Source organism: Calidris pugnax, unplaced genomic scaffold (assembly GCF_001431845.1).
Source record: "Calidris pugnax isolate Ruff unplaced genomic scaffold, ASM143184v1 scaffold38, whole genome shotgun sequence".
NCBI lineage: Eukaryota > Metazoa > Chordata > Aves > Charadriiformes > Scolopacidae > Calidris > Calidris pugnax.
This window is the reverse complement of record NW_015090995.1, coordinates 18287698-18307041: the sequence shown is the minus strand read 5'-3', so window position 1 is coordinate 18307041 and position 19344 is coordinate 18287698. Positions and strand designations below refer to the sequence as shown.

At 62.1% G+C, this 19344-nt stretch overlaps 3 protein-coding genes across 7 annotated transcripts in view; 2 read left to right on the top strand and 1 right to left on the bottom strand.

The window, feature by feature from the left end:
- Positions 1 to 5265, top strand: part of NOX1 (NADPH oxidase 1) — a 6551-nt gene extending 1286 nt beyond the window's left edge. The window contains exons 2-13 of the mRNA XM_014955196.1: positions 1052 to 1147; positions 1857 to 1967; positions 2048 to 2132; positions 2212 to 2354; positions 2452 to 2633; positions 3145 to 3283; positions 3391 to 3483; positions 3653 to 3879; positions 3960 to 4122; positions 4228 to 4374; positions 4574 to 4698; positions 4819 to 5265. Of these exons, the coding sequence (XP_014810682.1) occupies positions 1052 to 1147; positions 1857 to 1967; positions 2048 to 2132; positions 2212 to 2354; positions 2452 to 2633; positions 3145 to 3283; positions 3391 to 3483; positions 3653 to 3879; positions 3960 to 4122; positions 4228 to 4374; positions 4574 to 4698; positions 4819 to 4945 (1638 nt within the window). The 3' untranslated portion in view covers positions 4946 to 5265. The remainder of the gene's footprint in view (positions 1 to 1051; positions 1148 to 1856; positions 1968 to 2047; positions 2133 to 2211; positions 2355 to 2451; positions 2634 to 3144; positions 3284 to 3390; positions 3484 to 3652; positions 3880 to 3959; positions 4123 to 4227; positions 4375 to 4573; positions 4699 to 4818) is intronic.
- A 528-nt stretch (positions 5266 to 5793) lies between these two features.
- On the bottom strand, positions 5794 to 14166 carry CSTF2 (cleavage stimulation factor, 3' pre-RNA, subunit 2). Of its 5 annotated transcripts, XM_014955317.1 has the most exons (15): positions 14029 to 14166; positions 13797 to 13875; positions 12579 to 12748; positions 11663 to 11799; positions 11426 to 11545; positions 11166 to 11321; positions 10914 to 11037; positions 10581 to 10643; positions 9268 to 9327; positions 8525 to 8666; positions 8011 to 8162; positions 7453 to 7730; positions 6879 to 7004; positions 6616 to 6741; positions 5794 to 6012 (listed from the first exon to the last, which is right to left on the bottom strand). In XM_014955317.1, the coding sequence occupies exons 1-14, from the start codon at positions 14084 to 14086 to the stop codon at positions 6619 to 6621; spliced, it is 1788 nt and encodes a 595-aa protein (XP_014810803.1). In that variant the 5' UTR covers positions 14087 to 14166; the 3' UTR covers positions 5794 to 6012; positions 6616 to 6618. The 5 variants fall into 5 exon arrangements, with proteins under 5 accessions (XP_014810803.1, XP_014810804.1, XP_014810806.1 ...); XM_014955318.1 differs by lacking the exon at positions 9268 to 9327; XM_014955320.1 differs by lacking the exons at positions 9268 to 9327; positions 10581 to 10643.
- Positions 14161 to 18975, top strand: TRMT12 (tRNA methyltransferase 12 homolog (S. cerevisiae)). Its single transcript, XM_014955323.1, has 8 exons — positions 14161 to 14266; positions 15130 to 15243; positions 15417 to 15564; positions 16483 to 16672; positions 16764 to 16914; positions 16993 to 17102; positions 17895 to 18052; positions 18125 to 18975. The coding sequence occupies exons 2-8, from the start codon at positions 15149 to 15151 to the stop codon at positions 18569 to 18571; spliced, it is 1299 nt and encodes a 432-aa protein (XP_014810809.1). The 5' UTR covers positions 14161 to 14266; positions 15130 to 15148; the 3' UTR covers positions 18572 to 18975.
- The last annotated feature ends 369 nt before the right edge of the window (positions 18976 to 19344 follow it).

The window sequence follows — 19344 nt, the reverse complement described above, 5'->3', positions numbered from 1 at the left end:
GGATGGGGGGAGGGCTTGGGGGGTGTACGGCTCCGGTGGGATCACTGGGGAAATGGGTGATGATGGGCTGCGCTGGGGATGGGCTGTGGCAGCCCCTCTGCTCACCAACCCCCACAGCCTTTGTGTGTGTGGGGGGGGAAAGTGGGAAAACTTAAGGAAACTTAAGGAAAACATGATTCAAAGGAAAGAGAGGGGGGTCCCGCTGGAAAACTTGGAAATGCCACCACTGTTTCAGAGGTCGGGAGCCTCCCGCTGCCTTGTGGTCCCACGTGAGAGCAGGAGGCTCCTGTGGGGAGAGGAGCTCCACGGTGGGGACCGTGTGCCGGTGCCGTGCTGCGGCATCACTGGTGTAACGGGGATTGCCCGGCCGGCACCGTGCCGGCTGCTCTGCTCAGCACTGCCTGAGGAGCTGCAGAGACATGGGAAAACAGGGGTTTGCAGAAAGTTGGGTTATTTTCATTTTATAAATTACTTTAAAAATAAATTTTATTTTTAAAAAATATTTTAAATATTTTAAAATATTTTAAAAAATAAATTTTCATTTTATAAATTACTTCAGAAAAAAAAGAAGCAAACAAACTCAAAAAATACCCCAACAAGTGCAAGGCAGAGAGGTTTTGGGAGCCTGGAAAAAAAATCACTGGCTGTGAGAGGGGGCAGTGTGTGGTGCAGGGGGGTCAGGCAGGGGCTGGCAGCGTGGTGGGGCCGGGTGATCCATCTCCCTGAGAAATTGTCTCCTCCTGGAGTCTTCCTCACTCAGCCCCGACCGCCCTCCGCCTCTGCCCTCCCAGACACGTCTGCCTTTCCTCCTTCCTCCTCCGTGGGTGATGCACCGAGACGTGGGTGACAGGATGGTTATTTGTAGGACTCCCACGCCTCTCCCCACCTTTGGCCCCAGGTCCTGGCCCCATACGCGCTGCCGCAGCTCATAAGGAAGCAGAAGGGGATTCCCTGCCCAAACGCCCTCCGGCTGCACCCACACCTGAGGGCTGTGGGGTGAGGAGGGGTCCTGGGCCGGGGTCCCTCACGAGGCCGTGGCTTTCCCCTGCAGGCAGCCTGGTTGGGCATCAACATCTTCCTCTTCACGTACTACTTTCTGTTCTTTGACCAGGATGACCATTATTTCTACACCAGGGCCATCCTTGGGGTAAGGTGCCCTCCTTCAGTGGGGTGGGGGGCTGCAGCACCCCATATCCCCTCCTTGTCCTGCCCTCTTCCAGCCCAGTATCTCTCCATCCCAGTCCCCAGCCCAGCATTTCTCCATGCGGGTCCATCTCTCGGTCCATGTCCTGTCCCAGCCCAGTGTCTCCTCACCCCAGCCCAGCACCACCCTCTTTCAGTCCCCCTCCTCTCCCTGCTCAGCATCACCCCCTCCCCGTCCCCCTCTTCTTCTGGCTCAGCATCACCCCCTCCCAGTCCTAAGCCCAGCATCCCCCAGCCCCAGTCCCAGCTCAGCATCACCCCCTCCCAGTCCCCAGCCCAGCATGTCCCAGTCCCAGTCCCAGCTCAGCATCACCCCCTCCCAGTCCCCAGCCCAGCATGTCCAGTCCCAGTCCCAGCTCATCATCACCCCCTCCCAGTCCCCCTCTTCTTCTGGCTCAGCATCACCCCCTCCCAGCCTCCAGCCCAGCATCCCCCAGCCCCAGTCCCAGCTCACCATCAATCCCTCCCAGTCCCCAGCCCAGCATCCCACAGCCCCAGTCCCAGCCCAGCATCACTTGGTCCCTGCTCAGCATCACTTGGCCCCATCCTGTCCCAGTCCCAGCGTGGCACCATGCTGGGCAGAGCCATAGGGGACAGCACGGGCACAGATGTGCCTGGGGGACAGCGGTGCTCACCCCCTGCCCTCTCCCCAGTCTGCCTTGGCGTGGGCCCGGGCATCGGCCAAGTGCCTCAACTTCAACAGCATGTTGATCCTGCTGCCCGTCTGCCGCAACCTCCTCTCCTTCCTCCGCGGGACCTGCTCGGTGAGTGTCCCGTGGTGGCACGGCCAGCCTGGCCATCCCCATCCCTGTCCCCATCCTGACACCACCCCCTGTCCCCGCAGTGCTGCCGGCGGACGCTGCGGAAGCAGCTGGACCACAACCTCACCTTCCACAAGCTGGTGGCCTACGCGCTGGCCCTCTTCACAGGTATGGCCCCGCGCCGGGCTGGAGCATGGTGGGGGGACCGGGAGGGGGCCAGGAGGGTGACTGCCTGTCCCCTGCCCAGCTGTGCACACCATCGCTCACCTCTTCAACCTGGAGCGCTACAACAGCAGCCAGCAAGCCACCGACGGCAGCCTCCCCGCCGTCCTCTCCAAGATGCACCTTCAGAACAACAAGTGGCTGAACCCCATCCACTCCAACGAGACGGTGAGCGCTGGCCCCTGGCATCCAGCCCCCTGGCATCCAGCCCCCTGCCACCGCCTGTCCCCTGTCCCCCCCCTAACCCATCCTACTGCCCCGGCAGACCGTCGAGTACGTGGCCTTCACCACCATCCCAGGGCTGACGGGGGTCATCATCACTCTGGCGCTCATCCTCATGGTCACCTCCTCCACCGAGTTCATCCGCAGGAACTACTTTGAAGTCTTCTGGTACACGCACCACCTCTTCCTCGTCTACTTCGCCGGCCTCGTCATCCATGGCATTGCGTAAGACTCCTCACCACCCCCCAAAGGTGGGACAGGGGGGCGATAGGAGGAGAGGGAATGGCTTTAAACTGCAAAAGGGGAGGTTGAGATGAGATCTCAGGAAGAAATTCTTTGCTGTGAGGGTGGTGAGACCCTGGAACAGGTTGCCCAGAGAAGCTGTGGCTGCCCCATCCCTGGAGGGCTTCGAGGCCCGGCTGGACGGGGGCTTGGAGCAACCTGGTGTGGTGGGAGGTGTCCCTGCCCAGGGCAGGGGGGGGGACTGGATGGTCTTTAAGGGCCCTTCCAACCCAAACCATTCTGTGATTCTATGACAATGAAGGGCACCAGCAGCAGACCCCCATGGGACAGCCTTGCCCACGCTGGGGGGAGCAGTGCAGCCCTGGAGGAGGTTCACAGGGGCTGTGGGGCTTTCCATTCCTGGGGCCAGCTAGCCCAGCTGGCTCCACGCAGCACAACCCTGGCCAGGGAGGGCAGGAGCTGGCCCCAGAGCTCACCCATCACCTTCCCACAGAGGGCTGGTGCGGGGGCAGTCAGAGAAGAGCATGGAGGAGGTGCACCCCCACCGCTGCGCCCAGTATCTCACACAGAAGTATGAGGACTGCTGGCACGACTGCTGCGAAGATCCCGAGTTCACCAGCATCCCCGCTGAGGTAGGGCAGCAGTGGGACAGCCACGGGGGAAGAAGCCCCCTTCCTTTGCCCTTGGGATGCTCCAGCGCTGGCTCCCCCCAACCCTTTGCTCTCCTCCATCCCCACAGTCCTGGAAGTGGGTTCTGGCCCCCTTCATCCTCTACGTCTTCGAGAGGATCCTCCGGGTCTGGCGCGCTCAGCAGAAAGTGGTCGTCACCAAGGTGGGTGGTGTGAGACCTCCAGCCACCTGCCAGCTCCTTGTCTTGCAGCCACCCGTGTGGCATCTCCTTGCCCTGGTGGCCATGGGGAGGTTGGCAGGAGCCCCTCCTGAAGCCCCTTGCCCAGGGACAGGAGCCAGGCTGGGCGCTGAGCCCCGTCCCCGTGCCACAGGTGGTCATGCACCCTGCCCGCGTGCTGGAGCTGCAGATGCAGAAGAAGGGCTTCCGCATGGAGGTGGGGCAGTACATCTTCGTCAACTGCCCCGCCATCTCCCGGCTGGAGTGGCACCCCTTCACCCTCACCTCAGCACCCGAGGAGGACTTCTTCTCCATCCACATCCGGGCGGCCGGAGACTGGACGGAGCGTCTCATCGACACCTTCCAGCAGGAGATGCCCAGGTAGGTTGGGGAGTGCCCGAATGGACCCTCCTGGGGATTTGGGGAGGCCGTACCTCTTACCCAGCCCCTCCCTCGGCCAGGATTGAGGTGGACGGCCCCTTCGGCACGGCCAGCGAAGACGTGTTCCAGTACGAGGTGGCCATGCTGGTGGGAGCAGGCATCGGTGTCACCCCCTTCGCCTCCATCCTGAAGTCCATCTGGTACAAGTTCCAGCAGGCTGACCCCATGCTCAAGACCAAGAAGGTATGGGATGTCCCATGGGACCAGCAGTGGGTTTCTCCATGCTGGGAGAAACCCACTGTCAGGGGGTCTGTCCCAGTCCTTGACGTTGCCATCTTTCCATCCCAGATCTACTTCTACTGGCTCTGCCGGGACACAGGAGCTTTCGCCTGGTTCAACGACCTGCTGGCCTCGCTGGAGCAGAAGATGGCCGAGTCGGGCAAGGCAGACTTTCTCACCTACCGGCTTTTCCTCACCAGCTGGAACACCAGCATCGTGAGTAGGGCACGGGCAAGCACGACTGCCAGGGGGACACACGGGGTGGCCGAGCTGGGCAGGAGAGGCAGGGCGAGTCTGCAGGCAAAGCCATGGAGCGGTTGGTGGGCAATGGCGGTGGGGGCTCCTCAGTGCTGAGGGACAGGAGATGGGTTTGCAGGTGGTGGCTGGGGTCTTCACTGTCCCCCACTCTGCCCAGGCCAACAACGTGGCACTGCACTTCGACAACACTACGGACACGGTGACGGGCCTCAGGCACAAAACCATCTTTGGGCGGCCCATGTGGAACAACGAGTTCACGGCGGTGGCTGCGGCCCACCCCAGGTGAGAGCTGGGCAGGGGACTCGGGGTGCAGGAGCCGGGAGGGACCCCAAAATTGTCCTCGATCCCTTTATCCGCGGCGAGCCGCCCGCCCGGCGCTGACATGCCCCATGCTGTGTGCAGGTCAGTGGTCGGCGTGTTCCTGTGCGGGCCACAGAAACTGGCAGAGAGCCTGCAGAAGTCTTGCCAGCAACACTCCAGCCTGGACCCCAGGAAGGTCAAATTCTACTTCAACAAGGAGAACTTTTGAGGCTGGGACCCTCCCAGTGCCAGAGCATGGCCAGGGATAAGCATCTCCTGAAGAGCACACGCACCGAAGCCGGCCAAGGCATGGGCAAGGTTCTCCTTCTTCTCCATGAGAAACTCCAGGTTCGAAGACTGATGCCTTCTTGACCCTACAAGGGTTCCCTCACGGGGGGAGCAGGCTTGCAGCTCCAGTTCCACCAGTAAAGAAGCTGCGATGCTGCTGGAGCAGCAGGAGTGCCCAGCAGGCTGGGCAGAACCACAGGACAGGGTTGGGGACGGGACACACCGGGGGCTTGAACTGCTTAATCCGGGTGAAAACAGTCCTTTGGGTAAATTAAACTTGTTTTTCCTTTGCAATAAAACCACGGAGGTGACTCAGTTGTGTGCAGGTGCGAAGGGAGCCCACTCCTCGCCCTCGTTAATTTTAAACCCCCTGGGGTGCAGGGTAAGGTGCCCCCAGCTTCCACGAGGGATTGCTGCCACCACCGAGCCACCCCAACCTTAGCCCCCAGGGACTCACCAGCACCCAGGCTCACGCCAAGGCAACAAATTCTGCAAAAAGATCCGCAGCAAGGAGGGGAAAAAGCAGCCTCAGGGAGCAGGCAGGGAGGTAAGCGATACAGCAATCGGATACGGGGCCCTTCCCGCCCCGCCGGCGGGGACAGAAAGCCGAGCTTCCCGTCCCTCACGTCCCCATGAACAGCTGTGACACGGCACAAAATCCCACGAGATCTCACCCCGGTGCTGGGGAGAGGGGAGGAAAGAGAGGGGTTCTGACTAGCCAAGGGCCACAAGCCAAGAGTCCCGCTCCAGCCTCCACCGGAGACCAAACAAGCCAAGGGGAGACATGGCTTTACTCAAACCCTCCTCCCGCTTTATTTCAAACATCATAAAATATACACACAGGAAAAAAAAAAAAGAAAAAAAAAAAAGGATGAATGGAAGGGGAAAATGTTGGGAGTGGCGGGGGGAGAAACCTCTCCCAAAACGCAGCATCGACTCAGACAGCGACGGGAAGCAGCTGCCGTGGAGCGTGTCCTCTGTCCAGGGGAGGGGATCTCCACCTCACGCCTGCAAGGAAGGGGGGGAGAGTGAGCCCCAGCACAGAGAGGGAAAGCATAGAATCACAGAATGGTTTGGGTTGGAAGGCACTTGAAAGACCATCCAGTTCCACTCCCCTGCCCTGGGCAGGGACACCTCCCACCAGACCAGGTTGCTCCAAGCCCCATCCAGCCTGGCCTTGAAGCCCTCCAGGGATGGGGCAGCCACAGCTTCTCTGGGCAACCTGGGCCAGGTTCTCACCATCCCAGAGTGAAAAATTTCTTCCTGAGATCTCATCTCAACCTCCCCTCTTCCAGTTTAAGACCGTTCCCCCTCATCCTGTGGCTCCCCTCCCTGATCTAGTCCCTCCCCATCTCTCCTGGAGCCCCTTTAGGGACTGGAAGGGGCTCTAAGGTCTCCCCAGAGCCTTCTCTTCTCCAGGTTGAACCCCCTCAACTCTCTCAGCCTGTCCTCACAGCAGAGGTGCTCCAGCCTTCCCAGCATCTCCATGGCTCCTCTGGACCCGTTCCAACACGTCCATGCCCTTCCCGTGCCGGGGAAGCCCCTCCTGAGCAGCTCTGGGATTGACTGGAGGGGAGCGGGCACAGGCTGAGGCTGGGTTAAGGACATCACCTGTCAGGGTGCCCCCGTGGACTTCTGGATTTGCTCCTTCAGGATGAGGATGCTCTGCCGTTGCTCCGGGGGCAGCATGGCGATCTGGTCCGCCGTCAGCTGCAGGACCTGCATGATCAGGGCTGCCTGTGGGGAAGAGGAGAGCATCAGAGATGTGTCCTGCCAGAGCACCCATGGGTTACCAGAGCCAGCCAGGGGCTGTTCCCCCCCAATGTAAGGCACATCAGAAATGCTGTCTCACCCTTTCCCTTTTGTCCACTCACCTTCTCGTGATCCTGGGGGGTGACCTGGCTCTGCCCAGGGCTAAAGCCTCCAGGCTGACCAGCTCCTTGGACCCCTGCCCCAGGAATGCCTCCTCCCTGCATGCCTGCCCCTGCCATGTTAGGAACCTGCAGGCACAAGAGAAGGGGTAAGGACACAAGGGGCTCTGGACTAAGCCACAGAAACACAGGAACATAAAGCAGATGATCAGATGGAAGCCTTCCCAGACAGCCTGAAGGTGCCCAAGCACAAAGAGAGACAGGTTACCATGTGTTCTATGTGCTCTCCTCTCCCTCCACCTCCTGCGCTCCTTCCTGTGCATCAGGAAGAGATGGAAAGAGGACCGAGCCTCATTGTGTCCCCAGCAGATGGGCAGTGCCTGGGGACATGGGATGGGTGTCCCAAACCCCTCAGAGAGCCCACTGACCCAGCCTTGGGCTTCTTGAAGGCACTGCTCTGCGGGATGCCCCCGCTTCTTTGGCTGCTGCAGGACACCATCACCCCCCCCCCGATGCAGCCCCAAATCTCCGAGACACCATCGGTGCCCAACCAGCTGAGCAGAGGTGGTGTGTGTACCTGGCGGGGCCCCTGCGGGCCACTGGCTCCCATGTTAAGTGGCCCAGGCCCCTGTATCCCACCAGGCATGGGGCCACGCGGGTTGGGCCCAGGCCCTCGAGGCTCCAAGCCCCGGGGCTCCATGACCCTGGCCTCCATGGCCCTGGCTTCCAGCACTCGGGGCTCCAGGACCCGCGGCTCCAGCCCTCGCGCCTCCAGGGCTCTCGCCTCCATCACCCGGGGCTCCAGCCCTCGCGGCTCCAATCCTCGTGGCTCCAGCCCTCGGGGGTCTCTTCCGACTGCGGGGGGAAAGACAAGGCGAGGCGTTGAGGGCAGCGGCGCGGCAGGGAGCGTGGGGGCAAGCCCGCTGCCACCTCTGCCCTGGGGGGGCTAGCAGAGCTGGGGGCAGAGGGGACCATCCCTTGCTCTGTGGGACTGTCCCTCCTTGTCCTGGGGTCAGCTGTTTTTCACTGCCCAAAAACCCCCTTCCTACGCCTCGCACCGGGCTCCACTCTGCCTCCTCCTCCTCCTCCTCTCTACGCTTTAAAGCCACCCGCTATTTCATGCCCCCTCTCTCACCTCGAGCATCCATCAAGGGCCCCCGCGGCTCTCCCATCAGTGGTCGGGGTTCTCCCATGGGTCCCCCCCTCATCTCATGGGGGGGGCCACGGCTGTCATGCCCAGGCATATGGTGCATAGGGGCTCCCTGGTGGGGCGGCCCAAGGTAACCTCTGACGCAGAGAGACGAGGAGAGCAAAGCAGGAGGGAGGAGAAAAAGCGAGAGAGTGTGAATCAGACGCTGGCTTGGCACGGGCTGGGCAGAGCGCTGGGATTGCCCCCGAAGCCGGCCATAGGGGGAGGAGGGCGAGGCTGGCACAGGGACGGGTGCTGTCGGCCCCACAGGGCTGCTGCCATCACACCGGGGATGCCCCATCCCCGGGGAAACGGGCCAGCCCCCGCGGTCGGCAGCACGAGGGCCTCCGACCAGGCAGCGGTGACTCCCGGAAGGCTAGTGCCATCCCTGTCCTCAGCCAGAGGTCACCCTTGGGCAGGGGACAGTGCCAAGGGCTCCTCTCCTTCCCTCTCCCCTCACCTGGGCTCCACTTCTCCAGTGACTGAGAGCAGGGTCCCTCCGCGAGGGTCATTCGGGGCATCTCCCAAAAGGCCTCGGGGTGGCGGGCCACTAGCAGGTAGAGGTCCACGCTGCATAGGGGCCCTCGGGTCTGGCATGGGCACTGCCAGGGAGACACACAAGAGCTGGTGAGGATCTGCATGACCCGTGCCGTGCCGTGCCTGTCCCCCAGCGCCCTCGGGGCGGCCTCGCTGCTCCCCAGCGCGCGGGCGGGCGAGCCGTGCCGACCACCGGGGACAACAGCCCCGGGCACAAGGCTGGAGCGCACCGAAGCCCCTGCCCTGGCTGCTGATTTCATCCCTCTCTTTCCCTCTCCGGCTCTACCTCAGGCTCCTTACGGCACCGGGTGGCCAAACCAAGCGTGGGTGCCCCCGTGGCCATCCCTACAAGCATGGGCATCAACACCCTGCTGATGGGGGGCCAGGAGCAAAGCAAGACCTGGAAGGCTCCTGGTAGCGAGGTGTCAAAGGGGACTGGATCCAAGGCAAAGGCCCTCTCTGAGCCCGCTTCTCCTTTTCCACTGGTGGCTCCCTGTGCGCAGCGCTAACGTTCCCTCCTCTGACCCTGGAAAAAATCCTGCCTCCTCCTAACCCTGAGCGATAGGCCAGTCCCCATCCCTGAGCACAAGGGGGGGTGAAATCTGCCTCTCTGCACACTCCACAACGAGCTCCGCGGGAGGAGGGAGCTGGCGGGTGCCGGGATACCTTGAACGCGTTCGATAGACGCAGGCCTGGCAGGTCCCACGGGCGAGAGCTGCAGGTTCCCTGGGCAAGCAGCAGGAAAAGAGGGAGAAGAGCAGACACGTAAATAGTGTATGCACACATGCACTCAGCCTCGGGGACAGGGCTGCCTGCAGGAACGCCTCCACTCCCTCAAGTCCCCTGGAAAACCTACGGAGAAGATGCTGCCTGCTGCGGGTCTGGCTTTATCAGCCTCTTCCACTAACGCCACCTCTGCCACCCCAGGCGTGACAGCCAGCTTGGCACGGCCCTTCCTTCACTCACGCAGGGCAGGAGAAGATCCTGCTAGGAGAATTGGCCTTCCCTGGGGCCACGCTGTGCCCCACAACACATGGCCAGTCACCTCCTGGCCCTGCCTGCAGCTTCCCATGGCGCTCCCCGGCGCCAGCTTTCCGACTGCTCTCCAAAACCTTCCGGGTGCCAAGAGCTACCAGTTTGCTCTCAGGAAGACGGAGCCCACCCCAAAGAAAATGCAAGTCAGCTGCCCCCTAAGTACCTAAAAAAACCAGAGGATCTCAGAACTGGCTTGCTGTGTTCCCGGTACAAGGCCTAGGATACGAGTCAAGGCAATATGGGCGCCAACTGCCTGTGTGTGCCTTATTACTGGGAGGACAGGAACGCCTTGGCTGTGCTAACCCCGGCGCGCGGCAACACGTGAAGGGTAAGGAATCCGGCTCCGGGGCTGGGCCGTACAGACCGTGCCTGCAGAGGGAAAGCCAAGCCATCACTCCCTGGGAAATTCCCTGCCGAGCCTCCTCCGACTCGCTGTGGCAAGCAAAAAGCAAAGACCCGGCTCCCTCTGCCGGGCACGGAGCGGGGAGACACGGCGGCGGCGGCGGCACAAGCTGCTTCCCCAGCACCCAGGCAGCAAAGGAGCAGGACAGGGACCCGAGAAGAGCAAGCTCTGCCTGCCCGCACAAGCACACACAGGAACAGACAGGGGCCCAGAGAGATGGAAAACAGCACATCCCACCCGCTGGGGCTCTGCAGGGACCAGCAGCTCTCCCCACTTCCAGGGCACCTCTGCACAAACAGGGAGCAGAAGAAGGTGGGAGCAAACTGGTGTGTGGGTTTGGGGCTCTGGGAAGAAGGAGAGCTGCCGCCACAACCTCGCGCCTAAGCGAACAAACCCGGGCACATCCCCGGATCCGGGGATGGCAAAGCTGCAGGGAGCTGGCAGGGGCTCTGGGGGCACAGCACCGCTCAGCACCCACGGCCTGGGCCCCTGCTGGAGAGAGGCTGAGGCAACACAGAGCGCTAACCCACGGCTCTTTTACCTTGTCCACGCTCCAAGGGGACAGGCCCTCCGCCTGGCATCCCAACCTGCGGCTGCATCCCACCTGAGAGGGAAGGGGCAGAGATCAGAGCCCTCCTCGGCCATCTCTGCACCCATTCCTTTGGCCCCAAATACTGCACCCCCTCCCAGGTGGTTAATTTTCTTAATTTCCCCCCATAGAGGTAAGTCACCTTTCTGGACCACCACTGGCAGCAGCCACAACCACAACACACGGTACAGGACTACGAGAGCTCCCACGGGCCAAACCCTCTGATTTTAGGGGGAAGTTGGAAGGGGAGGTGTCTCCAGAACACACCAAAAGCCACACACTCACCTCCTGGAGCCATGGGGCCGGGGCCTGGGCCCTGCACGGGGGCAGCCATCTGTCCCGGAGCCGGCACTCCTCCCTGCATGGGGGGCTGCATCAGCGGAGGAGCGCCGTTCACGTGCATCCCACCCTGCCCAGGAGAGAAACCAGACCTCAGGGAAGCCCCACCACCTGGCCACACACACCCCAACTGGGAGAGCTGGAGCCAGGGACGCCCATCTCTCCCCCCCTCAGCACGTGTGACGTGTCAGCTCTTACTATGGGCTGTGGCTGGGACGAGGGGGTATTCTGTGGGTTCAGCTGGGCGTTTGGCCCTGGCCCAGGCCCCGGTCCCGGTCCAGGCCCCGGCCCTGGCACTGCCTGCTGGTTGCCTGGGATCAGAGGAGGAACACTGGTCTGGCGATGCAGGATTTTCTAGGGGCAGAAGAAGGAGAAAGGAGTTCTTTTTCCACCCTCCCCTCCACAACAGGCTGCCACCGATAGCCTACCGACCCCCGATGAGGCAGGAAGGGACAAACCAGGGCGATCTCCGGGTCGACGATCCTCATGACCACCTGGGCCTGCAGCAGGGCGTAAGCCAGCTGGGGGTTCTGGAGCAGCATGTTCCTGGCTTCCTGGGGGCTATTCTGGACACACAACTGAGAAGACACAGGCAGATCAGAGCCCTGGTGAGGCACAACAGGGGCTGCGAGGACACGGGCAACGGTGGTAGAAGCCGTGCGCAGGCAGAGAGCGCAGCTCCCCCCTTCACTCACCTTCATCTGCTTCATCAGCTCAAACATCTGCTCGGGTGGCAAGCTGGCTACTGCCCGGCTGATGGACTCGGGGGCATCTTCAGGACTGACAGGGTCCCCGTAGGGTGACTCTATGATGGGTGCACCCGTGCCCAAGCCTGAAACAGAGTTTGTCACCTCGTACGGCAACATGAACCAGCCGTTTTTAACAGGCTCAGCAGAATCACTGACAAAAATAGACACCCACACAACAAACAAGGAGCATCATCACTAAACCATACCTCCCAGCACTACATCAACCCGTCTTTTGAACACCTCCAGGGATGGGGCCTCAACCACCTCCCTGGGCAGCCCATTCCAATGGCTGATGACCCTTTCAGTGAAAAAATTTTTCCTAATATCCAGCCTGAACCTCCCCTGGCACAACTTGAGGCCATTTCCTCTTGTCCTGTCGCCTGTGACTTGAGAGACCGACCCCCATCTCTCTACACCCTCCTTTCAAGGAGTTGTAGAGAGCAATAAGGTCTCCCCTCAGCCTCCTCTTCTCCAGGCTGAATAACCCCAGTTCCCTCAGCCTCTCCTCACAAGACTTGTGCTCCAGACCCCTCACCATCTTTGTCGCCCTTCTCTGGACCCGCTCCAGCACCTCAATGCCTTTTTTATGGTAGGGGGCCCAAAACTGGACACAGTACTCAAGGTGAGGCCTCACCAGTGCCAAGTACCAGACCATTACAGGGAGAGGGAGGCAGTGAAAAAAGGGAGATCATCTGGGAGAGACAACACAGAGCTGAGCCCACCCACGGCTCTGCAAAACTGCTTGCTCTGCGAGGTCTCCACCTCGCCAGCCTCGCGGAAGGAAGAGGGATGCTTTGTAACACTGAAAAGGCTGGGCCCAGCACAACATCAGCTTGCTCTCCGCCACAAAATTCAGACTCACTCTTCAGCTCCTCCTTGTTCTTCTCGCTGGCCGCGTTGTCGACGCGCAGGGCCCTCCCGCTGAACTCTCGCCCGTTGAGGTTCCGCATGGCGCTGAGGGCCGTCTCCTGGTCTTGGTACTCACAGAACCCATAGCCCTTTGGTTTTCCTGTCTCCCTGTCATACACCAGCCTGCACAGCGGGGAGGAGAGAACCGCCACTGCTCAGGGCAGTGCAGGCATTGAGCAGCGCCCACAGCTCCCCATTGCTCAGGCTACTGGGGGACACCACACAGGAGCAGAGTGAAGGCACCAGGGTCAGGTCAAAGCACACAACAGCCAGTCAAAAGGCCTCCTGGACTCAGGCTGAAGGGTATTCCCACACCTCTGGTGTCCAGGAAGGCCACCAATGCCACGCTGTGCCTCCCGTGACCCCATGAAGGCAGCCCCTGGGGACACAGGACTGGACTGGCTGCTCCTGCAGCTCCTAAGCCCTTAACTGAGACTCTCTGAAGCCTGGTGCCAAGTCAGGGAAAGAGCCCTGCGGAGCCACTGGGATGGGAGTGCTCCACACCCCCCTTCTCTCCACACAGAGCCTGATCAGGACCCGAGGACTCATCCACCCCAGCTCTACAGCAGGGCAGCTGCCTCCAGCCTGGAGCACTCTGCCTGCATTCAGGCTTGACCCATTAAGCCCTACACCTCCAGGCCACCTCAGTGCCTGCAAGCCCTAGCCCAGCTGCCACAGCCTCACAAATCCCCCCCCTCAGAAACTGCCCTGCTCGATGCTGTTCGGTGGAAGGCTGGCCCTGCAACAGCACAACCTGACACGGCCCCACACCATCCTTAGGGCTTAGGGTGAGACTCCCCTGGGGAACTGGGGAGGTGGAGTCCTCCCCATACAGAATGATGGCGGTTGGAAGGGACTTTTGGAAACCATCTACTCCACCCCCCCTGGCCAGAGCAGGTCACCCAGAGCAGGCAGGTTTGGGATACAGATGGAGACTCCACACCCTCTCTGAGCAGCCTGTTCCAGGGCTCTGCCACCCTCAAAGTGAAGAAGTTTTGATTCATGCTGAGAAGGAATTCCCCACACTCCAGTTTGCACCCGTTGCCCCTTGTCCCGCCGCCGGGCAACACCGAGAAGAGCCTGACCCCATCCTCCTCCTTCCCCCTAGGTCTGCTCTCCCCCAAGCCTCGCAGCCCTTCCCCAGCAGAGAGATGCCCCAGTCCCTTCTCACCTAAAGCTGACCACGGGTCCGACCTCCGAGAAAATATCCTTCAGCTGCTCCTCGGTGGCTTCGTAGGGGATGTTCCCCACTGTGAGAGAGAGACGGCGGCGGCCGCCGGTCAGCGCGGAGGCCGAGGGCTGCGCCGACACCGGTTCCCCCCCCCCCCCGCGGCGGGGAGAGCTCGTCCCACTCGTCCCGCCCGTCCCCCGCCCCTCTCCCGTCCCTCCCCCGCGGCTCTCACCGAAGACGGAGCGCAGGGAGCGGTCCACGGCGGGGTCCCGCACCGACAGCCCCGCCATCCCGCCGCCCGGGCCTCGCCGCCGCCGCCACTGCCACTGCCACTTCCGGTCCCTCACTCCACGCGACCCCCCCACTTCCGCTTCCGCCCACAACAAACATGGCGGCGGCGCGGCCCGGAGGGGAAGGCGCTCCGGCGGGAAACAAGGACCCGCACCGCTGCAGCCGGCGGGCCGCGGTCGGTAGGAGCGGGGAGAGGGACGGGAGGGGCGGCCGGGGGGCGCCGGGTCTTTGGGGAGCCCTTCCTGGCACAGCTGGCCGTGGGGTGCCGGCTGCCGCGGCCTCAGGGGTGCGGCCCCGGGCACCGGCCCTGAGGCACAATCCTCCCGGTGTGCCGTTCCCCCCACCCGGGCAGCCCTTCCCCCGGGCACCCCGTCCCCTGGGGCACCCCACCACTGGGACATTCCCTGGGGTACTGCATCCCCAGCCCTCACCCCAGAGTACCCCATTGCCTCAGGCACCCCATCCCAGGGACACCCGTCCTCCTAATCCCCTGGGGCACCCTATCCCTAGGGCACCCCATTCTGTGGGGTACCCCATCCCCAGGAACACCCCATCATCCCCATCCCCTGAGATACCCCACCTCTAGGGCACCCCATCCCCTGGGCTACCCCATCACCAGGCATCCCATTCCGTGGAGTGCCCCAGTCCCCACCCCAGAGTACTCCATCTCCTGAGGACACCCCAGTCCCTCGGGGTATCCCCCCCAGGGCACCACAATCCCCTAGGACACTCCATCTTCCAGGGTATCTCACCCGTGGGCACCTCAGTTCCCCAGGGCACCACAATCCCCCAGGACACCCCACCTTCCAGGGTATCTCCCCCGAGGGCACCTCAGTTCCCCAGGGCATCCCATCCTCTAGGCACTGCATCCCCCAGGGTACCCCACCTCCCCGGTCACCCCATCCCCATGGCAGTGCCAAGGCAGCCAGCCCCCTGCCCTGGGGTGCACCCAGGGCTCTGATGCACCCAGCGTGGTGGTGCCCCATCAGCCCCAGCTTCCTCCTGTCCCTTGCGAGCCTGACACCCTGTTCCCTCCTGGCAGGTGGCTGTGTCCCTGCTAAATGGTGATGTCCCCCGCCCTGGGGATGGAGGCAAGGGGTGTCCCCGGCCCCGTCCCTGCACTGGCCACGGAGCCACGGTTCGCCCAGCGCCTCAGGTGAGCCTGGAAGGGGGAACAGGAGCCCTGTGGCTGCTCCAGCAGGGTGCAGGCATGGCTGGTGGGGAGGAGAGCTCAGAGGGCCAGCCCCATAGCCGGGGGGGGTGGGAGGAGGCTTTCTTCCTTGTGGTGGGGTGGGCTGGGGAGGGCCTGACCATGCCTTGGCCTTGCAGGGAGCATTTGGAAGAGGAGCAGCTCCTGGATGGGCGCTACCGGCTGCAGGAGGTGCCAGGAGGCCGGGTGGCCCTGCCTGTGCTGGAGGAGAAGCTTGACCAGCTGCAGCTGCCCCAGGAGATGCCCTGTGAGCTGCTCCACATCCAGGTTGGGAGAGATCCCCCCAACCCTGATCCCTGCCCTGGGGTGGTGGGGGGGTCTCAGGACCAGCTGCAGCTGCCCCAGGAGATGCCCTGTGAGCTGCTCCACATCCAGGTTGGGAGAGATCCCCCCAACCCTGATCCCTGCCCTGAGGTGGTGGTGGGGTCTCAGCCCCACATAGAATCATAGAATGGTTTGGGTTGGAAGGGACCTCAAAGATCATCTAGCTCCAACCCCCTGCCATGGGCAGGGACATCTCCCACTAGAGCAGGTTGCTCAAGGCCCCATCCAGCCTGGCCTTGAACCCCTCCAGGGATGGGGCAGCCACAACTTCCCTGGGCAACCTGTTCCAGGCTCTCACCACCCTCATGGAAAAAAATTTCTTCCCGAGATCTAATCTGAATCTTTTTTCTTCCAATTTAAAACCGTTTCCCCTTGTCCTATCATTACCCTTCCTGGCAAAGAGTCCCTCCCCAGCTCTTCTATAGACACCCTTCAGGTATTGAAAGGCCGCTATAAGGTCTCCCCGGAGCCTCCTCTTCTCCAGGTTGAACAATGCCAGCTCCCTCAGCCTGTCTTCATGGGAGAGGTGCTCCATCCCTCTGATCATCTTTGTGGCCCTCCGCTGTACCTGTTCCAGCTGGTCCATGTCCTTTCTGTGTTGAGGACTCCAAAGCTGGACACAGAGCTCCAGGTGGGGTCTCACGAGTGCAGAGTAGAGGGGCAGAATCACCTCCCTTGCCCTGCTGGCCACACTTCTCCTGATGCAGCCCAGGACACAGTGGGCTCTCTGGGCTGCCAGCGCGCGCTGCCGGCTCATGTTGAGCTTCTCATCCATAAGCACTCCCAGGGCTGCTCTCCAGCCAATCTCCACCCAACCTGTATTTGTGCCTGGGGTTGTCACATGCCATGTCCCTCCCACAGGACCCCGTCCCCTCCAGGGCAGCCCGCAGGCAGACACCCCCCAGGAAGCTGCGGGACGAGCTGCGGCGGCTGCTGGGCGAGAGCTGGTGGGAGGAGCTGGAGCGTGATGTGCCACGCGCCTGGCAGCGCCACGGGGACCTGGTCCTGCTGAGCGAGGACAGCTTCAGGGCTGCCCCCTGGGAGAAGCTGGGTAAGGGGGAGTGGGGTCTGCCTGCCCAGATCCTGCCCACGCGGATGGCACGGCCTTTCCCAAAGCTCCTGGGATGGGGGGTACGTTGCAGGTCCGGAGCTCTGGGAGACAGTGGCCTCGGCTCTGGGTGCCCGGCGGCTGGCCAGGCGAGGACGGGTGTTGCCAGATGGCATGCGTTCCCCCAGTGTCACCCTGCTGCTGGGCCAGGATGGCTGGGTGGAGCACGTGGACAACGGGATCAGGTAGGCAGGAGCCACGGTGCAAGAGGCGGGCGGTGTGGGGAAGGGGCCTGCCCTCATCGGGCCGGTGGTGTCTCCCAGGTACACGTTCGACGTGACCAAGTGCATGTTCTCGCCGGGCAACATCACGGAGAAGCTGCGGGTGGCCTCCCTGCCCTGCTCCGGGGAGGTCCTGGTGGATCTCTACGCAGGTAACGAGGATGGTGGAAGGGTTTGCCGGGCAGGCAGGCAGGCAGAGAGTACCTATGGCATCCAGATGGTTTTCAAACATCACTTCCAGCCTGGACTTTAAAAATAGCCAGGTTTAGCTCCTGCTCTTTGTGTGATCCCTCAGCCAACCTGGCACTGCTGTCCCTCCTGTGTCCCTCCTGCATTTAGACACCTTACAGTCAGGCTCTGCAGAGCACTGCTCTGTACCCGGATCATTTGGATCCATGGAAAAGATTTGCCCTTGATATTGTTTGTGAAAAGCTGCCACAGATGTCCTGAGCCTGTTCTGATGCACTTCCATGATGAGCTGGCACTAACTGAAGTGTCTGTGCTGTGGGATGAGTGGGGAGATCACATTGGGTGTTTGTGTGTCAAGAGAGCCGCTGTTTTTGTGCTTGGGGAAGGTCGTGCTTCCAGTTTGTACCTCATAGAAAATATGTGGCACTCAAAAAAACCTCTGCATTAATAAAAACGTATGGCAGTCTGGGCACTTCTGCACAGAGTCAAAGTGGAGCAGGGCAGGTCTGGGAGCTGATGGCCAAAGACTGAAGGTAAAATAAGCTCCTCTGTAAACATTTTTCAAGATAGATTTTGCTTTTAGGGAGGAGGTGTGTGTGTGTGTGGGTGAATTTCCATTTTCCCAGTGTCTGGGCTTGTTCTGACCTAGAGCAAAGCAGACACAGAGGGCCAGGGCTGCAATCTGCATCCTGCCCTGCCCCCCCGGTGGTGCCCACCCCCTGCCCTCAGCCCCTGCCACTTCTCCTTCCCCCCAGGCATTGGCTACTTCACGCTGCCCTACCTGGTCCACGCGGCGGCCGCCTTCGCCCACGCCTGCGAGTGGAACGGCCACGCCGTGGAGGCCCTGCAGAGGAACCTGGCTCTGAACGGCGTGCAGGACCGCTGCCGTGTCCACCACGGGGACAGCCGGCAGGTGAGCCGTGCCCACGGGCTGCGGTCCCTCCGGCCCCACGCGGCGTTCCTCTCACCTCCCCTCTCCTTCCAGCTGGAGCTGCGGGACGTGGCCGACCGGGTGAACCTGGGGCTGATTCCCAGCTCGGAGGAAGGCTGGCCGGTGGCCTGTCGTGTCCTGAAGAAGAGCACGGGTGGGGTTCTCCACATCCACCACAACGTGGAGAGTCCCCCGGCACCGGCCCCAACGCAGAGCCCGGTCCTGCGGGCTGAGACAGGGTCTGCAGAAGGAGCTGGCTCCGATGGAGAGGTGCGGCGGCCAACGGAGGACAGCGGGAAGGTGCCCCCGGGGGCCAGGATCAGGCCTGAGTGGCAGAGGTGGGCTGAAGCCACGGCGTCACGGATCCGGGGGCTGCTGGCAGAGCTGCACGGGCAGCCGTGGCGCACCAGCGTCCTGCACGTCGAGGCGGTGAAGTCCTACGCGCCCCACGTGCATCACCTCGTGCTGGACCTGGAGTGCCGGCCCACCTTGCCCACCTAGGTGGCCACGGGCCCTGGTGTGGCTCCAGCTCCCACAAAATGCTGGCCGTTGGAGCATCCGTGGCCAGGAGATGGTACCATGTCCTGCTGCCAGCCTGGCTGTGCTTTTACATCCCCTCGTTCCTGCGTGCCTTCCAGTTCCCAGGGCACCGAGGGGTGTGCTCCCATGGGAGATCCCATGGCCTGGCATGGAGCCCGAAGCTCTGCCTGTTGCTGCCCAGATCATGGACACAGTGGTGGCACCTTCAGCCCCATTTTCACAGGGGGCTGAATAAACCTCCAATTCCTGCCAGGCTTCCTTTCAGTGGGACAGAGTTTGTGGTTACATTCACCAGTGTGGTGGAAACAGGTCTGTTCCTCTCGGTTTCTTCTCCCCTTTTTTGCAGAAATAGAGATGTTTCCCACCTCTCTTGTTGGCGTCCAGTTAAAACACAGACACCAGTGCGAGCAGAGGGGGGGTCTTGCTTGGGGGGATCAAAGCAGTGCCATGGAGGGGCTTGGGGAGAAAAGCCTCTGCCTGCGAGCCCAAAGCCCTCCTGTCGCGTGTGTACCCCCTTAGCAGGGGCACCCCTGCCCCAGGAGGGGTGTCTACCCCTTTGGTGTCACCGGGGGGGTCTCCCCCATGTCCGTGTCCCCTCTCCTCCCGCAGAGCGAGGAACCTCGAGGGCAGGGCCGCGTCCCCGTGTTGGCTGGTGTTCTGGCCCCGTCCTGCGTGGCCAGAAGCCACTTTCCCGTGGCGGCGAGCCCCACGCCTCATCCTGCCACGTCCGGGGG

Coding starts and splice junctions, on each gene's coding strand:
- CSTF2 (XM_014955317.1), bottom strand. CDS start 14,086: ATGGCGGGGCTGTCGGTGCGGGACCCCGCCGTGGACCGCTCCCTGCGC. Junction 9,328..10,580: donor CCCCTTGGAGCGTGGACAAG/GTAAAAGAGCCG, acceptor CTGCTTGCCCAG/GGAACCTGCAGCTCTCGCCC. Junction 7,731..8,010: donor GCCCTTGATGGATGCTCGAG/GTGAGAGAGGGG, acceptor TTCCCCCCGCAG/TCGGAAGAGACCCCCGAGGG.
- TRMT12 (XM_014955323.1), top strand. CDS start 15,149: ATGGTGATGTCCCCCGCCCTGGGGATGGAGGCAAGGGGTGTCCCCGGC. Junction 16,673..16,763: donor TGCCCCCTGGGAGAAGCTGG/GTAAGGGGGAGT, acceptor GGTACGTTGCAG/GTCCGGAGCTCTGGGAGACA. Junction 18,053..18,124: donor ACCACGGGGACAGCCGGCAG/GTGAGCCGTGCC, acceptor CTCTCCTTCCAG/CTGGAGCTGCGGGACGTGGC.